Source organism: Anomalospiza imberbis, chromosome 12, assembly GCF_031753505.1.
Source record: "Anomalospiza imberbis isolate Cuckoo-Finch-1a 21T00152 chromosome 12, ASM3175350v1, whole genome shotgun sequence".
NCBI classification, from domain to species: Eukaryota; Metazoa; Chordata; class Aves; order Passeriformes; family Viduidae; genus Anomalospiza; species Anomalospiza imberbis.
Genome location: NC_089692.1, coordinates 17,114,132 through 17,135,321, shown reverse-complemented (window position 1 = coordinate 17,135,321; position 21,190 = coordinate 17,114,132). Strand labels below are relative to the sequence as shown.

Below are 21,190 nucleotides of genomic sequence, written 5' to 3'. Positions count from 1 at the left end.
CAGGATTAGTACAGGGGAACTCAGACTGAATCATGGCAATATCCAAAATCTTAGGTGCAAAACAAAAAAAAGCTTTCTGATAAATGGCAGGAATGAAATGAACACATAAACAATTCTGATTTTTGCACAATAGTAATATATGAAAACAACATACGGTTCAGAACCAGCCGGTCCTCTGTGAATTGAAATGGCTTTTCTATATAAAAAATCTTCTGCTGGAATCCAGGCACACATTCTAAATCTTCTGCACATGCAAGCAGCAGAACCTGAGGGGCAAAAAAAAAACCAGAAATAGACTTTTAACATCCACTCCTTCATCCATCATGTTGGCTTCTGGGAACTGTAGCAGGTTTAGGCTCAGTGCTCATAAAACCAAACATTGGGGTCCATACTCATAAAACAAAATATCCATCACATCACACTTCCCCTTCAAATCTTGCTAAACAATTTTTATGTAAGGTTTTTGCTTTTATATATATACGGGCTGGCATTGAAATTACAAAATAGTAGCTTTCATGGTGAATTTCAGTTCGGAATATCCATAGAGATTGTTACTGGTCCATAAAAACATAGGATGTAATATTGCTCCTAAAAATCACATTTATTTAGGCCTATCTGAATACAGCTGGACCTAAATATATGCTGAAATTAAGCACATGCAAATACATTTGAAAAAGTGATAAATTAAGAGCTGCAAATCTGTCTCAAAGTTGATCACCAAGTTGCAGAAGAAATTCTATATTCAAAGGTAGTCTCACATACAGAAGTTTCATTTCTAAAATAAATTCCTTGCTAGCAAGTATAAACTGTTTCTTTTCTTTCTCTCTAAGCCACAGTTTATCCATTTTCCCTACAATCAAAAGCTTGTTTACACCAAGGGAGGACTGAAAAAGAAATGTGTGCATCATAGAGGAGGTGGATCTGAAGGTTCCAGTTGAATACAGTTTGTGTCACTGGCAGTACATGGTCACCCAAGCTCGGTGTCACCACAGGAACATCAAAGGAGGAAGCTTACAAGCAAAATAAAATTGCTTGGGAATAGGTACAATTCTAATCTTGGACTCTGAAGCTTTTTATCCCTGAATAGAGAAAACAACCTGAAGGGCTATTTTTCTTGGCAGCTGTTAAATGAGAGCATGGGGGTAAGAATTGTCAAGAAAGGAGCAGCAAGCAAAAAGAAATTACTAAAAAGTTTAAAAGGCTAAAGAGAGAGGCAAAAGGAGACAAGGTTAAGAGCAGGAGAAGCCAAATCATATTTTCCAACCCATATATGTGTAAGTGCATTTGCAGAAGTACTTTCTGCTTTAGAACATCTAAAGGTGTTTTACAAAACCTGACTTTCAGGTGGTGCACTGACCACTCTGATCTCAAAATTGTTATGGGCAATCTGCTGCTTGTCAGGCAGCCCCAGAATAATCAACTAGAGAGGGCACGAGTGGCAACCAAGAACAAAATAAACACAGGGGTTCTGAAAGACATTTGCTCCTAAATTCAAGTGGCTCTGCACAATGGGTCTATTTACTCAAGACATCCTCAACAAAAAATTACAGTTTTGGAAATAAAGTTCTTCAGGTGTAAAGTGAAGACAATTTCTCCCCAGTACCACACCAGTGAATGCTGAAGGCTCTTTTCTCCTCCACCAGCTCAGGTGACAACAGCACTCTCACTCCTCCCAACGAACCAGCAGCATCTCTCAGTCCCACCTCCACTCCTTTATCATCCAAGTCTGCTGATCCTGATCCCAAAGAGATGTCCTGCAATATTTTAACAGCTGCATGTTTCCCTATTCCCCACCACTCACAATCCATTTGCTAAATCACAGTGATACATGATCTGCTCTCTCCCTTCTTGCATTTCCCACTCATTTAAAGTCCAGTGTGATCCCATTTACAAAATCCAAAGGCAGCAATGCCCCACCTGGTGTGCATTCCCTGTTCTTATGGGAACCAACTGCTGCATCATTTGTTTCATGTCAGACCATTGCTATAAAAGCTTGGCCAGAAGTGCCAGCAGACTGTGAGAAACAGCCAGAATATTTCATGGCAATTAATCTGGTGGAAGGCAAACACAACAGACGGACACCTTTGCCTTCCATCTTGTCCTGCTCCACGTTGGTCCCTTGGAGGGATTAACCAAGAAACAAGAGAAAGATTTAAAGTAATACACCAAGAAAAGTGCAATACACTTGACTTCTATTAATTTCAGTATCACACTATTCCTGCCTTTCTTAAAAAGGTTTAAAATCACAGCCCACAACCCCTCATTCTCTTAATGATATATTGATTTTACTGGAGATTTTGAGGTTAAGAATTGGACGTGTCCCCTTCAGTCTTCCAGCAGGAGATATCTGCAAATGTGAACTGAGGTATTCAGACCCTGCCCTGAAAATTGTGCATAAAGCTTGATTACTGATTGTTAAAAAAATATGCCTTATATGCATTTCAATGGGCATATGCACAGGAAGAAAGGCTCACATGCATCTTCTGCACACATTTGCTGTGTGCACAGGTGCTGGTTTAAAGTACCTGTCTTTCTGACTCGGTGTTCCTGGATGAATATGCATAAAAATGCAATCACAGCAGGAGAAAACCTCCTCCCATCTCAAGATGCAAGAAAAGTTATATAATGAGTCCCCAGCAGAAAAACAGTCCAAGCCATATATCCCGAAATTTATCTACAAACTGCTCTTCTCCTAAAGGATTAACACAGCAAGTAAGAGGTAAATCATGTTCTGATCTCCCAGCTACTCAAGCCTTAAAGCTGGAACTCTTGTCTTACAGAGCTAGAAATAAAAAGCCTCTTTGGACATCATCTGTGGCAGTACTTAGGGATGGGAATATGTCAACTTTATCAGATTTGTGACAGTCTAAGTTGAAATCTGGGCAATCTAAATGGGTCATGAGTTAACTTGTGTAAGCCTGGTACAGAAGGCTCACATAATAGAGATGCAGCAAATAGAAAATGACCTTTACTCCCTCTGAAATAATTACAAGACTCAAGCTTGGCCTTGCTGTGAAATGGAACATTTTATTCCACTTGTGCAATTCCAGGCACTTTCTTCTTCTCTACATGTCAGACAAAATGCTAAATCTGTCATCACATGGACAGCTTTTAATTAATTGTATTTAAAAAGGAAAATTATTCTTTTAATTTATTTTTCTCATGAAGAAACTTCTGTTGAACTATATGTCTATCTCATTAAAATAATTTCTATAAAGGTTCTTCACACTGGGGACAACAGTCTTTAAAAATATCTTAAAAATTAAGTCAGGCAGATATTATGTTTAAGGCAAAGAGGCTTGCTCAAAGCAGAATACATTCTGAATTTAAAACACCATGTAGATTTCATAATTTTGCATATAATAAAAGGTTTTATGGACTGATGGGTGGCTAAATGAACACTTCCACTAAATACACTATAAATAATATTTAAATGTCATATGTAGAACTCTGAAGATACAAATATTGTTGCACAACTAGTCAAGTGCTGGGCAATTAGTACAAAAGGATCCCACACCTGCTACCAAGAAAAAAAGTCAAATTCTTGAACAAAAATGATAGTTATGCAGCAAACAATTTGCTCATGAAAATCTAAAAGAGTAGAAGTCTGAAAAGCAAAGCAGAGTTGTGACTACTCAGACCTACAGATCCTGTGTTCAGCAACAAGCAAAATCAAAGTTTTTCATAACCTCCTGCTTTTCAGAAATTTATAGAGCAAAGACTCAGTTTTAATATTCTGACAATTTTTCTTTCAGAATTTATTGTCAGTTGGTGTAAGGAAATGTCATAGTTCAGATAACTCCTGTGCCAGTTTGGCCACTGTGCTGGAGCTGCATTCCTGGTGAGATATCAAGCCTAAGAAACAACCTTTTTTTTTTAGTTAATAAACCAGCACGCACATGCTGGTAACCTTTACTGACCTCAACATTTGCACTGAAAGCTGCTCACGTAGAATATGGTTGGAAAGCAAAAAAGGAGAGCAATTTAATACCATACTGCAGAGGAAATGAATAAACTCCCTGATGCTAAAGCACCTTTGGGTATCATGACATCTCAAAATAACAGGGTCCTTCTACCTCCTCTTCTGGTGACTGAAAGTCATCTCAGAAAGGTCTTTCTAAAGAATTTCAGAATCTTTATGTTCTTTTCAACTTGCACATTTTCAGTTTGGCCACGTGCTCACCCTGCAAATGAATTTTCTCACCTTTTGCTGTGTACACCCTCATATCTTCATTAGCCCTACCTTGAGGAGATCACCTGGCACAGGAACCCAAGCTGCAGAATATTAATTGTATTTCACACAAATTCTTATGGTGTGAAATTCTTCCTAGTGTAAGGCTTTACTTAATTAGAAACGTAAATGGTGCAGACACCTGTGAAAGCCATCTGCCCAGACAGGAATTCTGCACAGAGTAAAAGTAAACAAATCTCTTTTCAGAGGAAAATATTCTGTATGACCACATTCTACCTTTGACTTCAGGAGAGTAATCTGAAATAAAAACAAATCAACACAGAGTACAAAAAGGAGGAGCTAAAATTGAAATCACGCTCATTTTTACTAAGAGCAATATTTTCAAGAGTACAAAAATTGTGAGTCCCTTCCTGAGAAATTAGTTTTTAGTTCTGGTTCTTTTGTTTTGTTTGGCGTTTCTGGTAGGGTTGGGGGTTTTTTATCTTTTGAAGGATGGTTTGGGGGTTTCTTTTTTGACTCATTTACTTGGAAGTGGGTATCGAAAATTTATGCTTCTGAGCTTTTCTGTGGAAACATGAGAAACAGAAATTTGCTTTTTTGCATATGAAAACTTCAGATTTTCATAAGAAATATGGTGATCCTTAGAGATGAGAACGAAGAGAAAAAAGTAATCAGAATAATGAGAACTGCCAACACTGAATTAAATTGCTCATGACAAAATATTTTTATCATGTAGATTGAGATTTTTGAATCTTAAAACCTTTTCCATGTTCAGGTGCTGCAACACCAGACGCACAAAAATGGATAATGAGGAGGCCATCAGAGAAGGAAACAAGTGATAAACAGCACACAGTCATAGGGAGATGATGAAATTTGAAGTCTTCTCTCAGATTTAAATGAGAGAGTTATTCAAATGAGATTAACAGAGGGATACTTAAAATAAAGAGAGTGCAGCTCTAAATAAGGTTCTGATTCTGCATTACGCAGACTCCAATTAGAGTGTCAGCAGGTCCTAAGGCAATTATTTCATCAAATCACAAACACAGGCTGGACATGAAGATCTCTGTGTCTTCTGTGTGTTCTAATATGAACTAGAACAAAAAAAACCCTCAAAAGCCTGAATAAATTATCCTCTGATTGGCATAATTAACAAAGGCATTTTTACTTTACATAAAGGTATGTTGCATTATTTATCTCTGAATGTGACTAAATTAATTAAATGCAGTTCTTCCAAATTAATTTGATTTCTAGAATGCTAAGATTTGGAGCATTTTTTAATGCAATATTTTCATTTTGAGGGGGAATTTTCACTGTTTCAGGCTTTAACTGCTCTTCTATTAGGAAAGAAGTTTAAAAAAAAGACTGTTCCCTATCTCTACAGCTCTACCTCTATATCTGATAGAGAGTTCCAGTCATTTTTGTAAGAAATGCTATTAAGATTTGGCACTAAGATTCTTCAAGGATGATAAATATCCTTTTAAAGGGCCTACCTATCCATTTACTGCACAGCTCTGTCCTAAAAGGGAAAGTCACACTCGGAGTACTGAAGAGTGGGCTATGAAAATGCAAATTAGAATGACTTTATTGGCTTAAATGAATTCAGTTCTCCTGTCACTGAAGCTGTATGACTGCGGTAGGCATCCATTAACTGGAAACAAAATGTGACAAACTCTTTTGTGAGACTATCTACCACAGGAACTTCCCTTTTATGAGCACTTTCCTTATGTACCTATGTTTATTATAAGAATTTTATTACAAATTCAGTAAAAGGTGTGCATCTTTCTTGGCACTGGGAATCTCGTTAAGTTGCTCAAGCAGCAATTTGCCAGCGGTGGTGTCAGAACAGAGAGTTTCAAACAGCCACTCGCCTTCTGAAGTTCAGGAGCTCTGGAAGAGGCACCATCATTTTGTTGAGAAATGATTTATTCATTTATTTTTGCTCCCAAAGGCTGTTCAGAGATCAAAGTGGCCACAGAGCCCAGACTGTTCAGGGTGAGGAAGGATAAGATGGGCAGTGCCTGCAAAGTACAGGAGCACTTGGACAGCATCCTCATTTCAAGGCAGAGTTGGGACAATCCTCTCTCCCCACTTTTCCTGCTCTCCCATTCCCACCTGCTCCCTGAGCTCAGTCACCACAAAGTTCTGTGAATCTCATGTCCATAGGATGATGTAGGTAGAAAAAAAGGGTCTGGTGTGAGACCCCACAGTCTGCACCCCAACCTGGGGCAGCTGCCATGAAACTGCACACTAAAATAAGCTTTTTAATTATTAATTCTTCCTAACATATTTTCCATACTTTAGAACTTGAGCTAGCTTAGATTTCCCTTGACTTGGGAGCACAGGAAAAACTTGAAAAGTCCAAGGAAGCCCTGGAGATATTCCAAACCCATCTGGACACATTCCTGTGTCACCTGAACCAGGTAACCCATCTTGACAGGAAGGTCGGTCTGGATGACCTCCAGAAGTCTCTTCCAACCCCATCCATCCTGTGATTCTGTGAAAGCCTTATACAGGAACCCCCTCTGGTGTCACAAGCAGGCACAGTGATCTGCTGGCCAGATCACTTGATCCCAATCAGAAATAATTCCTACATTTCACAATTCCTGACCCTTATTCTGATGGCCATTTCATATCTTCCAGAATAAATTTGTTCATGGTCAATATATAGCCATTTATTCCTGTACAAGTCTTGTCTTATAACTAAATTAACCTTTTTCCCCTCTAAATCTTCCATTTATTGAGCTAGACAAACCAAGCTCTTTCCATCTCCTTCTATTTGGATACATCCCTGTGATCATCTCACTAACATTTCTTTGTGTCTGCTTAAGCTCCACCTGTGCAAAATACATAAAGAATTCCAGATAAATGTTCTCCACAGTCTGGATATTTCCTTAAGCCCGACATACGTCATCTAATGCTTCCTAAAATTCCTTTTGAAGTCTTGTCATGCTGGTGGCTCACAATCATTCTAAATTTAACCAGCACACAAAGAGCTGAGAAATTTGACATCGGTGGAGGTACGACCACCATTTACCCACAACAATGATAAGCAGCTTGTGCAAACAGAGCCAGGATTAATCTTTATGAAATATAAACACAGATGCAAACCCTCATGCATTGTTAAACCCACACCCTGCCTGACCAGATGGGGACCAGCTCTGCCCACGGCCAGCAGAGATCTTCCAGCCTCTTCCCTCTCCATACAGATTCCTAGCAGAGGTTCAGGATCTGCCTATGGATCCAGCTGAGCTCCCAGCTGAGAATGATTTGTACCCACACGGCTCAGAGTGCAGGATCAACTTCCACTTTCAGCTATGCAGATGTATCTGAACATTGTTCAGATTTTTGCAATCCAGGGAATGGCTCTCATCCTGCTTCATTAAGTATTTTGATGATTAATAACAGAGACCAAAAGCTGTTACTTGTGAGCAAAGTAATATTTTAAATTACTCAAGTATTTAACAAGTAAATAACTACCCCTCATGATTAATAGCACCATTTAACACACTAGACTTGAGTAAAAGGACAGGTTGGGCTCCAAGGTTATTTTTTGTTTATTTTTAGGCTTTATGAAGGAAGTAATCATGTTTTGTTGAAACCCATACACCAGTGGAATGAGATTACAACTGGTTAGCCTATTTAGAGAAGCTGCATAATAAATTCATTTTACAGGGTACAGAGTAATGCAAATGAGCCATTCCTGTACCAGTGAAAGAGGCATAAAGAAGAAGCATTGAAAGTCAGAGTTCTGGACTGGTTGTGCTGCAAGGTGTAGAATTGCTGAAACCTAAACTGCCTTACAACAATAACCTTTCTGAAGATCTGCTCGTACCAAACATTTTAGTTATTTATTGCCTAATGAAATAAACAGGTTGGTCTTCTTTTCCAGCAGTCATGACTTCAGGAAGCATTTAGATGAATGAAAATATGGGTCTCTGGTTTTCTAAAAAAGAAATAAATTTCAAAAATGTTAACCTTTTTAAAACCCTTCACATGGAGTTGCATGGGGCCAAGTCATTATTCTACATAGGAAAACACTGATGTGGCAAAAGCTGTTAGAGAAAAAATTAAAATCATATTTCTTAGAGCAGATAGTGGGTTCTGGATAGGATGGCTGGAAACTCTAAGGAACATGATGCATGTTTAATTTCCCAGCAGCGTGATAGTTATCCAAAAGCAAAACCAACCTTCTACCTGTTATTTTCCCCATATTCCACAAAGTTAAGAGTCTAAAGCACAAACTGAACTCGATGTAACACTAAACATCTGTCTTTTGCACTGCTAAGCCAAAACTGAAAATGGGCTTGTTGAAAACAATCTTTGAAAGTAAAAAACGAATTTAAGGATTAAACACAACACACTTCTATCACCGTCAAACATTACAAAAACAGAAACCAACCCCCCAGAATGCTAAAAAGTACAAGGACAAGTGAAAATATCTGGTTTTCAACTTCAAAAAAAGATTTGTTGAATGTTTTCTGACCTTCTCCTAAACATTCACAAATGTAAGATTTTTAAAAAAATTATTACTTTCAAGTAAAATCCCTTGATTCCAGCAAGGTTACTGGGGAAAAAACAAGTCTAACATCCAAAGACTTATAATAAAAACTGAGAAATTTCTACAAGGAGCCCAACACAAACCTCTCTACCAGGTTTGACAAGATTTTATTTGAAATCAACAGGAGGAGGACCATCTATTCTGTAAAACAAGGTATAGAAAAATCATGTGAGCTGAGCTTTGAAATCTTCTTCAGTTCTGATTTTTAGGTGATTTTGCTTTCTTTTCCTAAAGAGCAGTAACTGTAGCTTAGTAGCAGTACAGTAGTAACCATACATGGATTTAATTCACTTTGACCAAAGTTTTTTGCATCCCTGCTCATTTTATAAGTTCAGACTTTATGTATTTACCTACAGCAAGTATTAATTCTCAAGCTCATGGAGTCATCTAGAAATAAATATAAAAAGATTAAAAAAAAAAAACACAACATTTTTGGCTATACCAACTGTTCATTGAGGACTTCTTTTAATGAATTGCAAAAACACAGTCAAAAATCAAAAAGAACTTGTACTAATTCTGAGTGAAAACAACCCCCAGGGAAAAGACAGCAAGTAGTTCAGTATTTTTGAGCTCATCACAATCAAGCAAAATGTCCAAAACTTACAGGCTCCCTTGTGATAACAGTGGCATTACATCAAGAATGACCTTTCCAAAGAAATAAAACCCATTAATGCTAGGAACAGATAACTATTAAAGATCAACACTTAGTAGCCAAAGCAAGGGAAAAAAAAAATTAGTCTGGTAAGTTAATAAGAACATAAATAATGTGAAACCAAGACCCTGGTCTGGACCCTCTCCCTTATAATTGCTTGCAATTTAAAAGCTGAATGAAATCTTTTATGCAAAAGATACAACTATTGACCTCACATGTATTAGGTAGTGAAAGAAAAGCCTGACACGCTGAGAATGAGATCTCAGGAGTATTGGGGAAAGCCTCAGTAACACCCTGTTAAATAGTTATTTCTTAGTTCTTTACAGAAGAACTTTTTTTCAGCTATCAAGGAATGGTGTTTCTGGGAAATGTTGGATGATAATTGCTAAAAATTTGGGTGGTGTTTTTTTTTTTTTTTTTTTTTTTTTTGTTATTTTGTTTTGTTTATTGTAGAAACAACCATAGAAAGTTATCTGTACCCACGAGAACAACGTTTTCCTTAGGTGGAGGAACAGCTGCCATCCTGAGGCACAAGAACAGATACTGTATCCCAAAAATTCCACCATAGAACCTCCACAATAAACTATAATTTGCTTTTGGAATCCATCCTTTCAATCAAGTCCAGCTCCTGCAGTGGTCAGGAAGCCACTGCAGCCTCCCCACTAAACCTTGTGGATGGCACTTCCAGTAATTTTAATTCTTCTATAATTATCTGTATTTACCAAACAAATCAGTTGTTCCAGGTGACATTCAACAGGCAGCAGACACAAACAATAAACATAAAACAACTGAGAAGTTGGGGAAAATGTAAATCTCTGCCCTGGATCCTGCTTTAATAACAATAGAACTGAGAATTGCTAGAGCAGGATATGTGACATTTGATTGTGGAATGTTCCACCATTAATACATGGAACAGATGTTAATGTAATATTTTGCAAGTTTATAAAATCAGATTGTTTGGCTCATTTTGACAAAGTTAAACTCTTTGGGTTGTACATAAAAAAAAGAAAATTTAAAGAAAAAATTTGAGTATCCAATAATTTCAAGGCCCTTTTCCTTGTATATAGCAATTTAAATTTACTAGAGCACTTCAATCTTTTTTTCTTGTATGTGCTTCAGCCTGAAAGTGATTGGGGTTCTGTGCTTGCACAGTATAAAGCAATTTCAAATTATTCATCTGCTTCAATTTTTATAGGTACTTTTATTTGAAAATGATTGGGGTGCTGATCATGCTCAGCACTGAACAATTTTAAATTATTTAAATGCCTTTTTTAAATCAATGCTTAATGTTTGGGCCTGAATTCTAGGAGGCTATACCACATTATCAGGCAGTTTAAATTATACAAGAATATTATATTTTGCACAATCTTTCATCTCCTAAATAAGAATCAGTTTGCAAGGGTGAGAGCGTAAAGTATTACGCTTCAAAATAAATCAGCATTATGCAAAAATAGAAACCTAATTTTTCTATTTAAAATACTGTAAGAGACCCTTCTTCCATAATCAAATTCCCATGCCTTCCTACATCCTATGAAGCAGGAGCATTTCAGAAGCTACATATATTCCTGCTTCCCTAAACTGATATAAACAATTTCAAAGGAGGAGAACAAAGTTTTAATGAAGTCTGAGTCCCTGGAAAAAATGAGAAGCATTTCTTCCCACAACATTTGTCTTATCAGACATTCTATCAATCGAGCATTCAAGTCCTCTATTGTGAATATATAGAAGTTCAAGCACTTCTAGTGCAAGTTTATGGTAAATACTAAGTATGTCAAAATTCAGGTTGGACTTCAAGGACATCATTCCTGATTTAACAGGACTGACGCACAAAGATCAGGGGTTTGGGTTTTAATTGATAACTTATTGTTCTCAATAGGAAAGAATACACTTTGCATTTAAGCATTTTTCTGTAAAAGGAGAGGAAATGGAGGTGTGAGGTTTGCAAATGGTGCTGGAGATGTACAAATGGAGAGCTGAGAACTGCAGGTGCCAGGTCGCATTTTTAGTGAATCCTCCACTTTTTTTATGCCTGGTATCCATGCTATGCCAAGGTGTTCATATTAACTACAAAAATCCAGTCCAAGGATTTTGTACTTCCCACCAAGATATTCAACAAATATGAATGTGGACTACACCTCCAGTTTAAAATGGGATATCCTGGAAAGGAAAACTTATTGACTAACTTCCTCCGAGGTTTTATCTCCATATTTCACCTTTTGCATTTCGACACAAATGAGTCTGAAGAAATAGATAATTCCTCACCAAGAAAAACAATCTCATGTTCCTCTGCACATTTGAGAAGATTGGTGCTAGCCCTCAAAGGTACTGGCATGCCTTACTAATCACAAGCTTTTAATTCTGCCTCTCCAATTTCAATTAGTGAGTAAACACTGACATCCTCAATTGCACTACACAGAGCTGCCCTTTATCCAGTTAATCATGTTCACTGCAGCTATTCCCCAGGCTGAGGTTTCAGAGTTCCCACATTCTGTAAGTCCTCAGCATTACATCTTTTGATTCAGTAGCAAAACTACTGACACGTCTTATCATTCAAAAACACGTGTCCTGGCTCAGGAAGGAGCGTTTTCCTCTCTCCCAGTAGTCAGCTGCCACGCTCCCATGTACAGAATTAAGTTGCAAAGCATCACTAAACTCATCTGGAATATTTTGCTTAGGCTGAACCTCATATGATAGTAAATAAAGTAGCTGTGAGAAACCATAATTAGACTAAGTGTCCAACAAATATTAATCAGTATAGTAATATTCTATTATTAAGAAGAAGCTATTCACAGTAGGAGCTTCTCTTGTGAGAAACCAGATTAGGAACTGAGCCAAAATCAAACCAGGAGGCTCAGCAAACTGGGTCATTTGGAGCCTCATTTTAACATATGGATGTTTTCACCTATATTTCACTCATTTGTAGTGCCATTTTAGTGCAGGAGGCATAAGCAGGCTCCAGGTTCACTCCTAGACCTGCTGGTTATTCCCAATGCTCCCAGTCACTGTGACAAGGATTTCCCTTCCTCAATTCTAATCCATGCCAAGAGACAAATTCAGGCCACACCACAGGCAAACCATTTCACCTCCCCATGTTCCCCCATCTGTAAATGAAAATAATGCAATTAACACACAAAGTAGGGAGGCTCTGTGATTTACTTCAGTAAAATTATCAAACTTAAAGAAAGAGACACTTTCTCTAGAGGACAGAAAGAATATCTGCAAAATGTAAGAAATAAAAAGTTGAGACTCCAAGTTATTTTCTTTTTTTAATTAGGCTAAGTAGGTGCATTTATAGGTGTATGTTTAGGGTAAACATTCAGGTATTGTGTCCTTTTCAGCACCAGGGAAAATTATAACAAGCTTTCAGTTCTGTGATTCCCAGCACCGATAAAAAGTTCTTTATTACTGAAGAAGCAACAAGAGAACAAAGCACACCACCCGTGGCTTCCAGAAGGCTCACATTTTCTAAATGGTGAACTGCAACCCATCAATTAAAACCCATTCTCCAAGTTCACACATCCTACAATGTTGTCTTTTCCCTTTTGCACTCATTAGTGCCTCGACAACAGCAAAGGCTTTATTAGCAACTAACAAAAAATCAGGTTTAATACATAAGACTGAAGAATAAAGCCCTTGAAAGATGTTTATGCTGTGACAGTGGCTTTCAAATCCACACAGGAGATAATTTTACAATTCTAATTCAAAGTAGAGATCTGCATTGTAAGAGACAAATGAAATTCTGAAAAGCAAAGCCAAAGTGCAAATGAGAGGATCATCTTAACCTCTGCCAACAATTAAATTACAATCCCTTATTGCATCCATTGGCCACAGAAATAAATAAAGGAGCAAATATTATATGGAGCAGATGGAGAATGGGAAATTGTTTGATCAGATGTCTGAGAAACCACTCATTTTTTACTTTCTGTTAAAAAAAAAAAAAAAAGTGAAATCCAGAAAAGTAGACACAATGGATGGGGTAATAGGTAGAAAAGGTCCTGAAAAGCAAGACTTTGCTGCTATAATTTATTCTCATGTAGTGAGATAAGAAGGCACTTGCAGGTTGGCTCTGTTTTTTTCTAATCAACTGATAAAAAACTAGAGGAAAAACTCAGTGAAAATCAATTAGCCCAAGAGGGAAGAACCACAACAGAGATGACCTGAAGGAGAAATGAGGGTGAGGACATGGAAAAATGGACCTGTTTGCTCTGAAAGCTCACAGGAGCTCTTACAGAAAGTGTTCTGTGGTTCTGCATTCAGCCCCCAACAGCTCACACACTTCTCAGACTGTGTGCTTTTCTATCCTATGTAAGGGCACCAGTGTTTCTTGGCATCCAATTTGTTTCACTAACATAGTTCATATTGTTTCCATGCTTACCAAGAACTGTTAAAAGCAGGCATGTAAGAAGAAATAATTGCTCTTTTTTCATAGCTTTCTCTAGCCAGCTTAGAGGATGGAGAATTCCATCAACCAACAAGGGCAAAATCCATCCTAACCCCTAAGGAAAGTCTCATGTGTGACAGAGCCAGAATCCCATCACATTTATTTTTATTTAATCTCCATGCCTTTTCACTTAGCAATTTTCTTTTTGTCATTAGCTACCCCTCTGTCCTAGATTTGGGTTCTCTCTTTTTTTGCCTTTCATTTCTGCTTCCTTATCCCCCATCTCAGAGGCTGCCAGGATTATGGGACTGCTGAAAGGGGCTCATGTCCCTGAATTCCCTCCACAGCCATGACAGACAGGAGCATCCACCTCATTCCAAAGAGTGTCCAGGTGCCAGCTCTAAAGATGCAGGTGGTCTGTGTGCTCACAGCCAGTATTTTCACAGAATTTTTCAACCCCTTGCACAAACAATCATATTTAATTCCAGTTTCCCTGGAAATTTCACTGCAGCTGCCAGCCTAGATGAACATCCTTTAAAACCTTCACCTCCACAACACTATTAACTCCTACTGAAGCACACTAAACACATTAAGAGCTAGAAATTATTAGCTTGGTTAACTCATTAATAGACACCGACTTCTAAGCCGAAAGGATGCAAGAAATCAGTGTGTGAGTTGGGCTGTGTTCAGTTAAGATATCAAGGGAAGGTTTCTTCAGGGAGGTTTCTACTGAATAATTGATATGCACCTTTCTGCTTGTGAAGAGCCCAGGGAACAAACAAAGTCCATATCTTTGAGGCAGGTCACAATTAAAGCACTGCAGTGGGAGACCAGAAGACCATCTGAGACTAGCAAACAGTACACGGGGAAGAGAAATCACATTAAACTGTTTTTCCCCCCGGGATCCAAGCTTGAAGAAGACTAGGACTTCACAAAGAATAAATGAAACAAAACTTTTCCATTCTGTTAATATTAATCATATTTGTTGTCATCTGTCAGGCATAACTTAAAACAATATTCTAAGAAAGAACTGAAATGTGTTTTTTTCCCCTCCCCTGGGCAAAATCACTGTTTCATGGAACTAACCATGAAGCCATAAAAACCAACAAAACATTTTTTTTAAATTAGAAGTGTGTGGGAAAAAAACCAACAACAACATCCTGGAAGTGTTGAATCACTTTTTTTTACCATTTTTGAAGAAAATGAACAGTTAAGACACCCAAATCAGCGTGCTTCATTTTTTGTTTAAGAGCCAAATTATATGAATTCATTCACGTTAGCTGAACTTTATACTTCAGCTGCTGTGGAATGTCCAGGAAGCCAGGAATTTTGTCTCTCTTGTTGTGTGTGACAGGATCTCCACCTGAGTGGCCCCTCTGGATGTGTCCCTGCCCTGCAGCCAAATGGACTCTGTGGATGAGGCACCTTGAGGCCATCAAGCCTCGCCCCAAATCATTTTAAAACTGCCACCAAAGACAGACTTCTTGTTTAATCTTTCAAAACTGAAGTGTCTCAACTAGAGGTGACACAATCTAAAATACACTCCCACTTCTGTTTTCTAAATGGAGGAGAAAAGGCAAAATTCTCTAGAAGCAATCAGAAAGGACACCACTTTTGTTGCCTGTATGGCTCCACGTCACTGGCTCATTGAAGCATGAGTTTGTAATTAATTTTGTCAATGTTTGTCATCATTGGAGTGGCAAATAACCCCTGAGTTAGCACAGCACAGTGTTTTATAGATAAACCAAAGTGGCACAAGAAACAAGCCACAACAATAGTCAGGTATCCCAGGACAGGCTGGACAGCCCTATGAGGAAGGAGGATGAAACTTTAGCCCACACAGAAAGCTGCACAAATGCAACAGATTTGTTTCTAGTGCCCAGACTCCCTGAGTGAAGCAGACAGAGCCACAGCCCAGACAAAGCCACTGTGGAGATGCTTTTCCAACCCCCAGACAAGGTGTGAAACCAGTATTGGTTTCTTCTTACAGAGTAATCTAAAACAAACAGAGAAATAAATATTGGGGGAGAAAGTAATCTTAAAGAGCAAAGACAAGCATTTCTATGTCAGGAACACATTTTGATGTATATCAATTATCAATAGCTGCCTACATAACTTCCTAATAGTGTTACAAGCCAGACCTGTGGTCTTTGTCTACTTCTAATGTCCTGAATGACATGAGAGTTTTGTGAGGAAATCTACCCTTTAAAAAATTTTTATTAGAACTATGTGATCTATAGTTTAAAGATGAATAAAGCTATAATAGCATCTCAAATTTACCTGACCCAGTTTCTACAAAGGTACAGGGTAAGCTACGCTTTCATTATGCTGAGTGAATGCTCACCAAAGTGGGTTCTGGCAAACAGGAATAACTCATGAACTCTAAAGGCATTGAAAGATGCTTTCCCTCTCCATTATCTTCCTTAGTTTGTATTCCCCATTATATTTGGGTCCCCTGTTGTGCCACAAAGAATGGTGAATCTCTCTTGAGCATAAATTAATGTGAAGCTTCTGCAGCAGTTTCTTGCTTCCCCCATTCTTGCCACAACACACCTGCTTTAAGCCTGCAGTAATTGTTTTGCTGTTACCTGCTCCTAGAAGAAAGGAAGCTTGATAGCAATGAATTGAACTTGGCCTTTGTCCCCTTTCATTGTATCTTGCCTACAGCAGACAGCAGCAAAATGCAGCTCAATTAAACACAGCCCTCTTGTCATCACAGAAACAGAAGCTCTTCTCACAGCAGAAGCCAGAAAGTTTTGCCATGACACCCCTTGTTGCATTTGACAAGTTTATTCAAAAGCAAATATTTCAGTGGGAAGGTCTGTCATTCTAATCCTGTCCTTTATGCCAGAGCAGCTAATGCAATTCCAGCTACCTGAATAGGAGGGCTCTTGCTTCCAGATGTTCTATTGTGCCTTGCAGACAACAGCTGACACCAAAAGACAGGTATTATGAGTATTTTTTGCATCGTTAGCTTGCTCCCAGCACAGGGCTTACAGCTGCTTTGTTGATTCCTGTAATTCTGATCGGCACAGTAGGAGCCAGTGTAATGCTATCCCTCTATGGCTCTGCCATAATAGCAGCAGCGAGAGGGCAAATGTACAGAGCAAGGTGGCAAACTTAAACAGCTTTCAATAGCTCTGGAACAACTTAAAAGGTGAAAAACAGGCTGAATCAGTGAATGAAGGCTTGAAGAAATTGTAGAAATTGTCCTGTTTGCGCTTCCAGGACGCAAAGCTCAAACTGCAGTGTCACAGGAGAGCTGCACCTCCTCTGCCTGGAGCCAAGCAATCCTGCAGGGACAGCCCTGCAGGGGACACCAGGGCCCTGAGCAGGGCAAGGACCAGAGCAGCCAAGCCAGTCTGGACATTGCAGCTGGCTGAGGAAAACACGTGGGGAGAGGCACCATCAGCTTCAGCCTCAGAAGCCATTCCAGAGAATTTCCTGCCCTCTGCAATGCAGCAAAGCTAAAGAAAAAGAAAATGAACACAAAGATGCAATGGAAAAACCAGCCTCAGCTTTTCCTATTGCATGTTGCACCATTGGCTAACAAATAAACTGGTTTCATTTCATTAATTATGTACCAGTGTTTATAATCAGCAGAACAGGTTTTTTCCATGAGGCCTCTTCAAGTATTAAAGAAAAAAGCCTCACCATGAAACTGTTGAACTTTTTAATCCCATTGGAAAATAGCAACTAAATGCAAATAAAAAGGCAGGCATGGAAAAAAGAATCGTTTTGACAGACTGATATTTGCACTTGTCTTTGGTTCTTAATATCAATCTACATTATTTGAACATGCTGTTTATTGTCCAACAGCAACATGGTTTCTCTCCCCACCTGTGATTTGTGGTGTATAAGCCGCATCTATTTGCCATGAGCATCTGCTCAGAAATAAAGTGCTTTCCTTACAGAATTTCATTTTACATACTCAGGCATGAGCAACCACTATGTTATCACTTCACAAATGTTTTCTAGTCGCCAAAACCTTATGGAAAACAATCTGTTCTACTCATTTTCTCCTTCAGAATAGAGGATGTGTTGTAAAGATCAAAATCTGATCCAACTGGATCAGGAGTCAGTGATATTTAAGAAATGACATCACCACAGCCTATCCAATCTATTTCCTAAGTGCAGAGAGGCATTCAGACACCACTCATGGCTCACACTCAGCGAGACTGAAAGAGATGATAGTGTCTCAGCTTACACAGAGAATGATTATTATTCTCCAGGGGCAAAAAAAAAAAAAAAATCTTATTTTGAAGTACTGTAAGCGATCATCTTTTCTCTGAAAGAAAAAGTAATTGCTCCTGATTTGCTTGTTATCAAAGCATGATGATACATCCTCTTCTTCTGTACCAATTCATGTAATAGACACACATAGTTGTTCAGATATGCCACTTCTCATCCATATGCTATTTTCTTTGCCCAGTGTTTTGGTGGGGGGAAAGCTCCAGCACAAAGGAAAGCAGGCAAAAATTCAAATCTGTGCAGCAATGCTAAATAGCAATAGAGATGTTCTTCCAGAGACTTTAATGCAGACTGCACCCTCCCTTGTTAAACATACTAACTAATGGGAGCAAATTAGCCACCTGGTCTGTATTCAAATTCCTTTTCCAACAGCAATTCTTTTGTAATTCTTTCCCCTGTTAATGTAGTGTTGAAATAAGAGAAAAATCTGTACAGCCTTAGAATACAAATTGCTATTAGATAGTAATGTGGTTCTCCATCTATATGAATTATATTGTTTTTCTAACTGCAGAAGGGGAGGAGAAGTGGATTGTAATGAAGGCACAGTCCTCTAACTCAGAAAAGCCAGTCAAACCTCCAGCATTTGTTTTCAAATGTCTTTCAGAGTGGCTGGCAGACTTCTGAGTGACATCCGTGAGGCTTGGCTCAGGTCCTCCACATCTTCCAGGAAATGGGTCTAACACAGCTGCCTTCTCTGCCTGTCTGATCCCCAGCTCCTTCATTTACCCCATAATTTGGAGGGACAGATTTATCAGTCACAGCTCCTGGCACCACATTGCCTCGTGCTCCCCAATCCTAGTCAAGCAAGACCTAAGAAATCCTCGAGGCCATGTCTGGATTTCCTCCCTTTCTCCAGCACAGAGCACACAGCCCCTGCTATAATAAATCATGCCCTGAAATGGTAAGTGACAGAGTAAAAACATTTTGAATAGCAGCATATTTACACCAGATGCGAACATAGGTCACCAGAAAGATGCTCAGGGTAAAACAGATGGAGAATCAATGAGGCAGAGAGCTATAGGAAAGCACTTCTGCATGGCAGGAGCAGCAAAGGAGGCTGTCACTTGACTCTAGGAAAGAAGAGAGACTCTGAGGAAATCCAGGGAGAAAGCTGCCAAGGTCCCTATGATCTTTTTTCTACACTGCCACAAGCTGCTTTTGAACTGAAAGATCTTAAGAAACGTTCCAAAACTTATGGAAATCAATTAAAATCTGTCCAAAAATCAGAATGGGGTTGGGATCAGATAAGCAACAAAATATTTCCTTATAATAAAAAGATCACATTTCTCAGATCATGAAGTGAGAGTAATAAGTATCCAAACATCTGCCAAGGTTTGCCAGGGGACAGCAGCACATACATAACAGGGGGCTGCTCAATTTTACATCAATGCACAATCAAAGGGAGGATTTATGGTATCTGCTGCAGAGAAACAAAAAAGAATAAATGGATACAAAGGATAAAATATTGTAGGACCTGACAAAAAAAAAAAAAGGCAGAAAAAAAGGCAAAGTACCTTAATATAAGTCATAAATGATATGGTGAAAAATGATATATCACATATATATTTTATAATATCCATATGAATACTCTTTTTCTATAGAAAACTTGTTTCTATATTTCTTATTTCTTGTTATCTTAGGTTTCACCTCATCAAGTCAGAGCCCTAAGCAAAAAAAAATATTGTATTATCATATTCTTTCTCTGAGACTTTGAAAACTTCATCGACTGACATTGGTTTGTGTCCTTCCTTTTCCTCCTTGCAGTTCTGTTTTAGTTACCTACTCAAAATCAACAGTAGATGCTTCAAAACACCTTTTTCATCATGGAAGAGGTTTTGATATTTTTGGTGCCATTTTCCAAGAGCCAGGGAGGATGCAAAGCATGAGAACTAGATCATCCAATTGATCTTTTCCAGAATGTATTTGCACAGTGGAGAGACACACCACTGATCCAGGCCATGTTAGTCCTTGAAATTATCTTCTTTTTCATGTTTCCTGTTTCAAAACCACACAAACCATATCTGATTTGACCCAATGTCTACTGGAAGTCTCTCCTTGGATCATGTCACAGATAAGAACCCTAAGAATTCTTCCCCTTGCCAGCATATTTACATCCAGCAATTTTTTTTTTTTAAGTTCCCTAACCTCTCTGCTGTCCCAGTCCCCTCAGTTCACAGTCATAGCCTTAAAAATGGGATTTGAGTGAAAGTCTCTATCGATTTCCATGATAGTAATTCCAAAACTAATCCAGAGCAATTAAGGAATAAAGCAAAGGTGTCACATATATATTTGCTACTATATTCAGTGTTGAAAAAAAGAACGAGACACTTACTGAGTTTTTGACTTTTAAATGACTTGGCTCAGTGAGGGTCCCACAGTGTGAGGACAGGCTGACAGAAATGGAGAATAATCATTTGCAAGAACAGTCTTTAAAACAAGGTACTGTACTCAGTTGAATAATGAACCACCAGCAGCTCCACAGGCAGTATTTTTCACTTCTATAAAGAACAAATTTACAGGATTTTTCACTTAGAAGGCTTAATTTAAAAAAAAAAAAAAAAAAAGAAAAAAAAAAGAAAAAAAAAGACCCAGCTTCAGCAGCTCTAAACATTTTCTTCTCAACTAATACACCTTTGTACTAAGTCCTTTCGAGACTGTTTTATAAAAATGTTTTATGTCAATATAATTTGATGATAACTTTCTTACTCCTTTCCTCACTGCCTTAAAAACATCTCCTGGATGGACACAGGACATGTTTAGGAAAATAGGAAGGATTAGGAAGATATCCTGCTGCCCAAAGATTTCTTTTCCACTCAGAGCACACATTCCCACTCCCAGAGATGCCAGCTTGCTGGGCTGATGTGGAGTGAGCAAACAGAAACCATCAGGCAGGTCCATCCGTTTTACACTCCTGTGCTTCTTCCCAGGACACTTTAGCCAGGCTTGTTCACCACTCCACAATTTCTCCTGTTGCCCACTTGCACGGAGCAGGGGATTTCCCTTTCCCACTTTGCTTTCAGAGCCCATTTCTATACAAATTCTACCTGTGTGGCAGCCAAAGGCCACGTGTCACAGGGAGGAGCTGCCTCTGCCAGCAGAGATCTCAGTCCCACAGCAGTGATCCCACTGGAGTGCCCGAGTCTTTCGTGAAAGAAG

General features: G+C 38.6%; 1 protein-coding gene and 2 long non-coding RNA genes across 6 annotated transcripts in view; 1 reads left to right on the top strand and 2 right to left on the bottom strand.

Annotated features, from left to right (window-relative positions):
- CDH13 (cadherin 13) overlaps positions 1-21,190 on the bottom strand; it is a 449,552-nt gene that overhangs the window by 360,547 nt on the left and 67,815 nt on the right. For all 3 annotated transcript variants that reach the window (XM_068203139.1, XM_068203136.1, XM_068203137.1), the window contains exon 2: positions 155-266. Coding sequence is in view for 2 of the 3 variants with exons in the window: in XM_068203136.1 (XP_068059237.1) it covers positions 155-266 (112 nt within the window). In the remaining variant the exon portion in view is untranslated. The remainder of the gene's footprint in view (positions 1-154; positions 267-21,190) is intronic.
- Positions 804-5,208, top strand: LOC137481406 (uncharacterized). The gene is made up of 3 exons (XR_011003482.1): positions 804-1,142; positions 3,756-3,841; positions 4,968-5,208. It is a non-coding gene; the product is annotated as an uncharacterized lncRNA (long non-coding RNA).
- Positions 4,352-6,717, bottom strand: LOC137481405 (uncharacterized). Of its 2 annotated transcripts, none has more exons than XR_011003481.1 (3): positions 6,579-6,717; positions 5,922-6,079; positions 4,352-4,489 (listed from the first exon to the last, which is right to left on the bottom strand). It is a non-coding gene; the product is annotated as an uncharacterized lncRNA (long non-coding RNA). The 2 variants fall into 2 exon arrangements; XR_011003480.1 differs by lacking the exon at positions 4,352-4,489 and adding an exon at positions 5,757-5,840.